At 57.8% G+C, this 11305-nt stretch overlaps 1 protein-coding gene across 4 annotated transcripts in view; it reads right to left on the bottom strand.

Annotated features, from left to right (window-relative positions):
* LOC113922469 (translation initiation factor IF-2-like) overlaps window positions 1-10782 on the bottom strand; it is a 41135-nt gene extending 30353 nt beyond the window's left edge. For all 4 annotated transcript variants that reach the window (XR_003519950.1, XR_003519949.1, XM_027594369.1 and 1 more), the window contains exon 1: window positions 10084-10782. Coding sequence is in view for 2 of the 4 variants with exons in the window: in XM_027594369.1 (XP_027450170.1) it covers window positions 10084-10782 (699 nt within the window). In the remaining 2 variants the exon portion in view is untranslated. The remainder of the gene's footprint in view (window positions 1-10083) is intronic.
* Between the last annotated feature and the right edge of the window lie 523 nt (window positions 10783-11305).

Genomic DNA, 11305 nt, shown 5'->3' on the forward strand with positions numbered 1-11305 from the left:
GCATTTTCCTGATTTGGGGGGAGGCAGAACGTCATTGCCCAAGTTAAAAAACAAACATGGTAATTGGTCACATAATAACCATCCCAGCTCTAGAAGGTGTATGCTGGAAAATGTGTTATCCGTAGACATTACACCCATTAGGTGAACATAATCTCGGTGGAAAATACTAATTTAGAATGAAAATGCTCATTTATGGAAATTAATTGATTTTATGCTACTTGCCCTTACCTCCAAAAAGAAGAGGAAGTCATGCTCCGGGAATGTGACTATCACTCCAGGATTTAGGATTAAAGGCCTATTTACCTACACTAATTATACCAAAAAATAAAATTTTTGGAGATGAGGCATGGGCAGCTACTAAAAGCATAAATTCTTTAAATAAAAACTCCTTTCCTCCTACCCACCTCTCTACACTCTGGACTCTTTTGCTTTAGAATTTATGGCACTCTGTTTTTTTCCTATTACTTCTTTTTTGTCACCAGTGTTTTATTTGGTGCTTGCTAAATATTTGGGTAGAATGATCCTCCAGCTTGCGGCAGCAGAATGTGGCTGTCACAATCATGAAAATGTTTTAATTATCTCTGCTATATACGCCTGTCTCTGCAGCCCCAAACCCCCAGTATCGACTGCTGTCTAATCTAAGAACAAAAGCAGCCGTGATAGTCCTTGTGTGAGCTGAGCTCACTTTTATGTTTGGTGGTATCTGCCCAGGCCGGCTGCTCAGACCCACACAAACAGGGCCCAGCGCCTCCAAATCAGGAAAACAAAGATGTATTTACGTGGGAATTTTCCTCTCCGTTGCAATTTAGAACTTTCTGGGCCTGATTTTCCATTTTCCATAAATCAAGACCCCAGCTACCCTCCAACATGGGGAAAAACCAGGCCGCATCTGTGGGCGTTTTTGTCAGCCTGCCAGGGGACGGAGGTAAGTCGGAGCTGAACTCTGCAAAGCCCACCTTTTATATGAAAAGGTTCAGCCCTTCTGAAGGGTCAGGGACCATCACAGGAACTCGGGCAGCCGTGTAGGGTAGCTTTTGGGCTGCAGCAGCAGCGCGGCCTGGAGATGCAAAGGTCTTCGAGGGACTCCCACCCCCGTTGGCCACGGTTCAGGCCCAGGACGGTCAAATGTCTCGGCCCACAGTTCTGCAGATGGGAAACCAGGACGGGACCCAGCACAGGCCGGCCGTGGACAACTCAGGCCCCCAGAGGGTCCGTCCGGTGGACGCGCCCACGTGGACCCCACGCACCGTCTGTGGGCAGGGCAGTTACGAGCTGGACACGGCACCGTTGGGCGGAATCCCCGGGCTTAAATAAGTGTTTAAAAAACAAAGCACAAAACAACCAAAAAGATTTTCCCTATACTGAGCTGAAAGCCGAAAAGAGCCTTTTTTTTTCCCAACACCCCCCCCCCACACACACACACACCCGAAATAAAATAAAACGAAAGGGAGAAAAGAACTGGATCCCTAAACTGTGGACATGGCAGCATTAAAGATGCCGGATAAAATAAAAGGGCCTCTGTTTCTCAATGCAGAACCCACCCTCCCGTGTGCCAGCCCAGCCCTGCCTGCTGAGGAGTTTGCTGGGAGGAGCATGGGCGCTTTGGTGTTTTTCCCTCTGCCACTCCTGGCACCACCAAAAATTAAAATAATGATGATGATGATGATGATGATGAGACCCCCACGACAAACCAGCACAAGTGAGCAGAAACAAGTAGGCCGTGCCTATTAATACCTCCCGGAACATTCGTTCAAATTATAATTGAACACACAGCTACTGTGAAATAACAAACATTCATTTTTATTGTGATTCCCAAAGCCTATAGCTTTGGATCTTAAAAATAAATGGGCTTGGCTTCTGCGTTTTCCCTGCAGTTTTTGGAAAGGCTTACTTCACTGAAGGTGGGGGGGGGGGGGTCGGAAATAGAATTTTGAATTTCGGATAACCAATTAGAGGGAAGGAAACGTAACAGGCATCGAGCACAAGATGGCAGAGCCCTCGGCTTGTCTCCAGCAAAAGAGAAGGGAAGAAGGTGACTTACCCAAGGTGCAGGAGGATGAGGAGCTTTCTCCAAAGCAAGGAAGTGAAAATGGTGCCCCCTGGCCCGGCCGGGCACAGTGGCAGGAGGAGGAGGGCAGGTCCCGCTGGCCAGCAGGCCGTCCCCAGGTGCCAGCCCCAGTCCGACGGGCCCTCAGGCGTCCTGCTCTGGCCACACTCGACCGTCGGTCCCCTCGGTCCTGGCTGGCGCGGCCTGGGCCTCGGCCACCCCGGCACCCAGAGGCAGGGCTGCCAGGAGCCAAGTGGTGCTGGGGGAGGCTCTGCTGCCAGCCCAGGAGGACGAGGAAAATGCTACTTTTGTCTCCTGCTCTCATCTGGCACTGGCTGCCCGGGGAGGGGGGGCCAGAGGCGGCCGCTGCGGCTCGGCCCCGCCCACCGGGAATTTTTGAAAGATGCTCCTGGGTGCCGGGAGGATGGCAGACGTGGCAGAGGCGGGTGGGCCGGACCCCCGAACCCACCACCAGGCGGGGGCGGCGGGGGGGGGGGGCGGCCGAGTGGGAGAGGGAGGAGGCAGCAGGCGCGACTGGCCACTCAGCGGCTGGCCCGAGGAGGACGGGGGAGCCGGCCCGGCCCAGGCGCCAGCCCTCCCCGTGGCCAGGCGGCGCGGCCCTGGGCGCCATGTTGCTCCGGAGTCCAGGCGGCCCGGGCCCGCTCCCGGCATAGAGGCCGCATTGTTCCTGTGCCGGGCCCGAGGAGGATCAGGCGGCGGCGGCGGCCAGCACCCGGCGTGCTCCCCGGGGGGGGGGGGGGGGAGCACGGGCGAGGCCCAGGGCCCCCACCCCGGCCGCTCCCTGGGCCCCGGCCTCGGAGCGAGCCCGTTCCAACGGATGCCCCGAGAGGCCGTGCCGCCAGGGCTCGGGGTCGGCCTTGTGTCCGAGGGGCCACCTGACCCTGGGCCACAGCAGCTCTCTGGGCCTCAGTTTCCCCATCCAGAGAAGGAACGGGGATAACGGCTCCTACCACTCAGGGCTGCTGGATGACAGAATGAAAAATGCACACAGAGGGCTGAGCACCAGGCCGGGCACCCTGCTGGCCCTCTGGAGCCAGTCGCCTTGCCCAGAGGAGCTGCAAAGCAGCCGGGCCGCCATGAGGGCACCGACGTCCAGAGTCCAGGCATGTCACCACACCCTCTCAGATCATCACAGACTCTTCAACTCCACCAAAGCCAATCCTGGCTAAGGTGGAATGTGCCCGGGCTCCGGCCCTGGGACCCGGTCAGCAGGCCTGAGGGTTTATCGTGGAGCTTTTATTTGGAGATTTATCAGATTTGGCTGTCCTTTGCTGAAGGCATCCGGGCCACATTTGTGTGGCCATGCTATCTGCCCAAGTCCCTCCCTCGGCCCTTTATGTGGCCAGGCACTTGCTGTCCCTGTGCACGGTGAGCCACAGGGCTGTCAGTGTGAGCCAGGGGCTCCCCAGGCAGGCAGGGCCGGCTCTGTGCTGGAGTGGAGGGCACTGCATGGACTGAGCGTGGCTGGGCCTGCCGTCCGGCTAATGGGCCCTTCTGTCGGTAAGGACTGGGGGTAAGGGACCGTCTAGACACCTGAGCATCTGGGGACGGGAGCTCAGGCTCAAATACGGTCATGCCCATAAAGGAGGGGGTGGGAGATGGCAAGGCGACCGAGCAAGAAGGAAGCAGCCCTCTGGTCCTCGGGCTCTGGTCTCACGCACACCGCCACGTGACCAGCTCACCAGCTGATGCCAGAGACAAAGCAGGTAGGATTCCGATGCCATGCGCCTGACCAGGAACGCCAGGAATTCCATTCCAGGAACGGCTTGGTACACCTGCCAACAGCCTGGCCCCTGGGGAGGAGAGGGCTCCCCCCACCCCCCCGCCACGCTCCACAAGGAAAGCCACTGAAGACCAGGTGGCCATTTGGGGGCCAGCCCCTGACCAAGGAGAGGAGGCAGAACCTGGGTTATGGCTGCAGAGGTGGTGGGCGCCCCTTACCCCAACACACACGCACACAATATAGCCACAACCAGAAGTGGCCTCGGCTGGGCCAGCTGGCTGCCCAGGAGATATGGTCTCCGCCCCAGCGTGGGGCTCAGGACACAACACATCAGTCCGGTGGCAGAGCAGCCTGGCCCGAAACAGGTCCTTCTCGGTTGCAACCCTGGGCCATGAGCTTTGGCAGCATCGCCACTGTGTCTCTGGGCCAGAATCCCCAGAGACAAGCCCTTCTCCTCCTGGTCAGGCGGGGCGGGCTCCACAGGTGACACGCACAGAGCCTGCCATGCTCAGGACACATGTCTGTCCCTGCAGGCCAGAACCCGCATGTCTGGCGCCTCCTCGGAGCCCAGGCAGGTCTGGGTGACGTGATGTACACCCGAATGCAACTCACAGCGGCAGCCAAGACTGAAGCCCGGCACCATCGTTTTATTATAATTTAAAATGTAATTATAAAGGGCTGATTTGGATGTAAATATCGCCGTTAAACACATGAAAGGCGAATGGAGATTTAAGAGCCCCAAATCAGCAGGTAAATATTTCAGCTAAACGCTCTTCCTGCCATCTGAGATGCCAGAATTAAGGAAGGGCGGTTCACCGCCGAAAAAAACCCAGCCCCAGCTCTAGAAGCCAAAGGGATCAGGGACAACATTCCTTTTTTAATCTTAAGGGAAAATTCTATCACTCCCTAAAAAAAAAAAAAAAAAGACGAAGAAGAAGGCTGTTTCACTTTGTACATGCCATGCACACATTTCCAACCACAATAATAATCATTACCTCGGCTGCTCACATGTCTGCTCAGAGAACCAACCTCTCAGCCACCCATGGAGCAGCAGGCCTGGCCGGCGGCTCAAGGGCTGGATTACTGCAGCCACGCGGGTTTCTGACCCGTCCGGAATCCGGCGCCAACAAGTCCGCCATCCAGAGTCTCACAGCGAGACCCTAGGGCATTTACTTGTGGAGCTGCCCCAGCTGCCTGAATAAAAGCCCGTGTCAGAGGGTTTTCTGCCTCATGACACACCGATCCAGCCTTCTCCACTTCGATTTTACCAAATCTATACCCGTGGCCTCAGACGTTGTTTTGGTCACCCCCAAAAGAGAGCTCTCTTGATGGCATTTCTGGGGGGCAGTTTAGAGAGACCACAGCGAAGGAGTTCCAGGATCCAAAAAAAAAAAAAAAAAAAAAACCCAAAAACGACCCCAAACTGAAAAACCCCATGTAAAAGCAGTTTTAAAAAACGAAACCTCATTTTTAAAGCCAAATGTTATCATTTGCCAACAAAGACTTATGGGTGAAGGGGAAGCTTGTTGGGGAGGGGACTCTCATCCCTCACCCCCATCGGGGCCACTCCCTCCCTGGTCCTCACCCGCTTCGCAGGGGCGTCCAGACTGAGGACCCCCTTAGTTGGCAGGGATCCCAGGCCGATTCTCTGCCGCAGCCTTCCCCACGTCCCCCCAACGCCAGGGAGACGTTCTCAGTTCTGGCCCCAGGCGGCTCAGTTCCTCCGAGTCCCTAACGTGAGCCTGGGAGCCGGGCCCTGCTTCATAGGGCGCCTTGCTGGCTGCGTGGAGGCTGTGGGTTTAGCGAGAACGGGGCTGAGCACTATCCACCGCAGCAGAGCAGGGGAGACGGAGACGGCTGGTGCATAAGCCTCAGAGTGAAATTCTGTTCATTTCAGTAATTCAGAAGACATCCATCCAGTGCTAACTCTTGGGCCAGTTTGTCAGGAGTTACAAACACACCCTCTCCAGCCAGGAAGGGTATTTGAGGGTTGGCGTGTGGCTTCACCCCGGCAGGCCGGGCTCTCTGATAACCTGCACATCGCTCCCAAGCGCATCGCACAATGGGCCTCGGGAGGAGCAAAGGGCCCCAGAGAATCACAAATTTGTCCGAAATCGCTCTTGATGGCCTCCCCTTCGGAGGACGGACCCTTCCTCTTAAGAGTCCGGGTTTTCTTCACTTCCATTCCACGACTACCTGCCCCCCTGCAACCGCCCAGCAGACAAAGGCCCATCGGGTCTGGCCCGTGGCAGGGCCCATCCAGCTCACCATCCGAAACCTGGAAACCTGGCTACCTTTCTGGTGCTTACGAAGGCGCCCCCGCAGCCTCGTGAAAGAGATCACAGAAGGAAAAAATTAAACTTGAGAAAGTTTAGCCTCCACTCAACAAAGAAAGCCAGACGTTCCCACTGAATTTCCCAAGAACCATGGGTCAGGGGACTTTCTTTTCTCCCTTTTTATAAATCTCTGTCCCTGACTGGGTTCTCAGGGCCCGTGACACCCAGAAACTCGAGCTCCGGCACCCCAGCCAACGGGACACTGGTCAGCCCTGAAAATAAGTATTTCATATAAAAGATCCATTGTCTTTGCTTGAAGACAGTTGTTGCATTTTTCCCCTCCTCTGCTCTGTAACATCAGCAAGCACAGCCGATGCCCAGGCTCCTTTCTCGTTCCGATAACTTGTTTTGAGAAAGGGCCATCTTGCTGGGTCCTCCTGAACCATCAGCTAAGAGAGAAAATCCTCAACGAAGTGTTGTGGGAAACGTATGCTTGTATGTGGCCAAAGAGCAATTAGCTCATCAGTGGTGAAACCCTCCCACCAAATCGCCCCCCGCGTTGCCAGCTCCAATGCTGGCAGCTGGTGTGGCCACTCTGGACCCCCAAGTGGTGATGGCCTGCCCTCATGCTTCCCCTGGACCCTGAAGAGGTGAGAGGCACAGGTCAGACCCCGGGGTCAGCACCCGAGTGAGCTCAAGTGCCATTCTGGGGGGAGGCTCCACTCCTTCCTCGGTGAACACGTCCCAGGACCTCACGGGGCCCTGCTCCCATCTAGTGTCCCCAGTGCCTCCGAGCCAAGTCCCCGTGACAAGGGAAGCCCGGCTCTGCAAGCTTCCTGGCATTCCACCTGAGAGAAAATATCAAAGTTCACCTTGCACCACCACCTGTGGGGGGTGGGGGGGAGGGGGTAAACTCGTAGGTGTCCTTTCGGATGAAACCAAAACTGGACTCTCTGTTTCTTAGAAACTCAAAAATATAATCATCACCAGCGGTAAACATGGCGATTATCATTTACAACACCAGCACGCTTTATGGCGTCCCTGCCACGTGCCAGGAATGGTGCTTTGTGGGGAGAGCGCTGTCTGGACCCTCCAAACGCCCCTCTGATGTTGCTGTCATTTCTCCTGTGCTAGGGCTCAGGGTACACGCCTGGGGCGGTAAGGTGCCTTGTCCAGGGTCACACAGTGAGCCAGGGGCAGGGGCCAGATGGGAGCTGTGCGATGGGAGCCAGGACACCCCCCGGCCCCCGTTGGTGGGGTTCCTGCAAGAGTATTCTCCCTTCTCCCCAAACATCCAAACATGCAAGTACACCCTCTAAGCCCGAGGAAAACCAAGCACGACGGTTGTGAGATGTTTTCCTGGCTGGCCTGCAAGGGCCTCCCTCCCTTCCCGGACACTGTCCCTCACTAGAAGCACACATTGGTTTCCCTGGACACCAGGGAGCACTTGCTCTGGCTGAGGGCCTGTCAGGGTGGCCAAAGCCCTCGGGCCCCTCTCTCAGCCCCAGGGACTGCCTTCCAGTCAGGCCTCATCCACATGGGGGCAAAACAGGCCCCAGCACCCTTCTGAGGATGGGAGCAGGCGAGACCGGTTCACAGACTGTCCCATCAGGTGCAAACCACACAGACCCAAAAAGTAACCCTGCCACAAAACTCCCCGCTGTGCCCCTGGAGCAAAGCACAGTGCCATCTGCACCTGTTCAGGTGGTGTGTGCAACCAGGCCCCAGTGGAGGCCTCATCACCATATACTGCCTGTGCCAAGCAGCCGGACCCCACCAGTACCCTGAACACCCCTCACCCAGGATCTGGGGCTTCAAGTGGCCAAAGGCTGGGCATGACTCAGCCCCAAGCGCAGGCAGGGAAAGACCTGGGGGCTGGCCCTGGTTTTAAACAAGAGCAGAAATACCAGGGCCATCCTCCCACGAGCCCACCTCAGTCCACGAGACCCTGTCCCCCTGCCTAGCACATTCTTTCTATTCAATCCAGAAGTGACAAAAAGCAGGCAGGCGCCAGTTCATTTTCAGAACCTCGACTTTGGTGTGGATATCCTCAAAACTAAATTTTGCCTGAATGGGATATCCCAACATGGTAAGAAGCACCCCCCCGGGGGGGGGGGGGGCAAGTCTCCACTGGAACTGGGCTGGCTCCAAGGAACAAGGACAAAGGCAAGACCGGACGGCGTTGGTGCCGAGGCCGTGCCTCTGTGTGGGGGTGGGGGGGTGGGGGGCGCACTGTTTACTAGAGACTCTCAACCCCATCACCCTCTGTGTGCCAGGGGCACACTGGGGCCGGGGAGATGGGCCTCTGGAGCTTTGGCAAATAGCCAGCCCCCACTAAGTGGCTCTGGGGGTGCTTCCTTGGATGCCCAGGCCTTTCCCTGCTCCCATAGGCCCGTGGAGAAGCAGCAACGGATACCCCTTGTTTGGGGGTCAGCAGAATGCCACACCTTCCTGCCCATCACGAGATATGTCACAGGTCATCTGTGGACCCGGAGAGAGCATCTCCCGCATTTTGCAGGCGAGGGTCGGCTGGAACTTGAGCTTTTCCTGATTACGAAACCGGTCACTGCCAATGCCAAGCAACAGCTCCCGGCTGGAGAAGCAGGCCTTCGGCAGCGGCAACCCCGTTCCTGAGATCGCTCTTGAATGTCCCACCCGGGTTTCACGTCTGCTAACTGCCTCTGATAGACTCATAAATAAAAATTCAAACCGTGGGAGGTGAGGATGTGGTATGGGAGGTGGGGGACATAGCAGCTTAGCAGAAGAGACTCCCCCGGGTCTCGTCCGCAGCACCTAAGCAAACTTTCAGCCTCTGTGCCTGGGGGTTGGCCAGATCTCAGGGAAATGGTCTCCTTTTTCCTCTGGGCTCTTCCCAGGGCTCTAGGGAACCAGGCAGCCCGGGGCGAGGCTGTTGTCAGGCAGGCCTGGGCTACTTGGGCCTCTGTCCATGTTCCCGGAAACATCGCCTTCAGGTACCAGCTCACAACTCTGGGGCGTTAGGGAAACACGGCCCCCCTTGCCCATTATTTTGTGGTCAAAGCACCCATGAAGGTTCTCCAAACCACATCAGTAAGATGGGGAGAGCAGAGGGGAAATCGCACCTGTGATAGGATGGTATTAAAAAGCGGCCTTAATCCCGCCCCCCCCCCCCCCAGGATGGGTTTCACTTTAACAGGATAGGTACCCGCGAGTACAAACATGCATTTTAAAACCCCAAATGGCTAGAACCAACGAACTAAAATAAAACGAAGACAGGGCTGGCCTGCAGAGACCGCCCTGGCTTCTGAAACCCAACTTTGAAGAAATTAATTTCAGCGTTACCTTACAACCCTGTAATTACGGCAAACGCGCATTCCTTCACCCATTTCTTGCTCCCCACAAACTCCCCAGGGCCGCCGGCTGGGCCTGTGTGTGAGCCACCTATAAAGGGGGATTTATTACGAAAAGTTATGAGTTGTTTTTCGTTTTATGCCACCATAAACAAGAGCCCCACACAAGGGCCTTTCACTCAACCGGCCCGGTGGCCGCCAATGCTTGACTGCGGGCCCCCTAAGTCAGCTCTCCATAAATGCTTGACCAGCAGGAAAAAAAAAAAAAATAAGAGGCGCTTTGGTTGGTTTAGTAGAAGGGAATGAAAGATGTCAATTTTTCAAACAGGGATTGTAGCTTCCAGATAACCCTTCCGAACACATCACAGCTAAAAACAGATGCTTTCTCTCTTTTTTTTTCCTATTCTGCTGAAGATACCTGCTAGCGCTATTTTATGTGTCCAACAAGATTCTCTCTGGCAAATGGTCCACACACCACACAGATCAGAAACTGTATTTCACAAATCACAAGTTCCTGAATTTTAACGACGGCCGTGGAGTTCTTGCCAAGCTGGACGGGCTTCAGGCTCAAGAGCAACCTCCCTCCCGGGTCTGTGGAAGGCCGGCCTGCCCTACAGGCTCTTCTTAGAAATCTCTTCATTAATATTTAAATACTCACTACGTAGCGAAAGTGAGAAATGCACTTACCATCCTCAGGAGTCTCCCGGAACCCGATCGTGACCCGGGACACGCAGGTCGACTGCCCTGCCCTTGGCGGAGGAACGCGCCTGGACGCAGGCAGCGCTGCGCTATCGTGCCCACACGCCACAGGCCCTGGGCCATGGGTCTGAGTCCTGGGTCCCGAACGCTTCCCTCCTTCACGCGTGTAAACCGCAGAGTGCAGCGCGGTGCCATCTCCCGCAACTCTTCGCCGGGCCGGACGGCCCCGGGACGGAGAGACAGCCGGGCGAAGCGCACCGCCAGGCCCCACTCTCCAGGTCCCGCACCGCGCCGCTCCTCCTCTCCTGACTCCAGCTCGCCCGTATGGAACCACCGGACCTCTCCGAGGAGCGGCCGGCCGAACCCGCTCTCCGCGTCCGCGACTAGCGCCTCGAGGGACCTTTGTCCGGGACGAAAACGAAAGCGCGCCGGGCCGGGGGCGTCCACGCCCTGCCGCGGAGGTCCGGGCCGGCGCACTCCGCGACTTTCTCCAAGTTCACGTGCTTCCCGGGCAGGCGGGAGGCGCGGGCCCCAACTTGCAGAGCCGGGCCGTCGGGCGCGCTGAGGGCTGCGGGCGGGCTCGGGGCGGCCCCGGGGCGGCCCGGCGGCGCGGGCCCGGCACAATGGGCGCCGCCGGGCGGGTGGGCGCGGGGACAGCGCGGGCCCGGCTGCCGCGCGGCCGCTCATCTGGCGCGGCCCGGGTGCCGAATGCGGCGGCGGCGGCTTGGCACAGACGCGCCGCGCGCCCGGTGCATGCTAATGGCCGGCGGCCGCGCCATGAATTATTCAGCAGCGGCGCGGAGAGGGCGAGCGCGGCGCGGAGGGCGGCCCGGCCCGCGCGTCCCCCGCCGCTGCGAAGCCGCGGCGGCGACTTCCCAAACTTTCCCCGGTCGGCACCGAGGATGCGGCCCCCGCGGCGCCTCCGTCCCCGCCCGAGCGCGCCGGCCGCGCTTCCCACGTTGCCGCCTATTTTATGTCTTTTGTCTCGGAGTTGGCACCTGTCCCAGAGAGCGCGTTTCCCTGCCCACCCCTTCGCCGCCGGATCGGGGCGGGGGAGGGGGTACGGGGGACCCGGAGAGGAGGGGACGGGGAGGTGGGGGGAAGCAAGGCGCCTATGGGCCCCGCAGCCAGGAGAGACCTCCCGGGGACAGCGGCCGTGCCCGCGCGCCCGGACGCCTCTGTTCCGCGGGGGAGGTCAAGGCTTCGGCTG

This window comes from Zalophus californianus, chromosome 9, assembly GCF_009762305.2.
Source record: "Zalophus californianus isolate mZalCal1 chromosome 9, mZalCal1.pri.v2, whole genome shotgun sequence".
Taxonomy (NCBI): Eukaryota; Metazoa; Chordata; class Mammalia; order Carnivora; family Otariidae; genus Zalophus; species Zalophus californianus.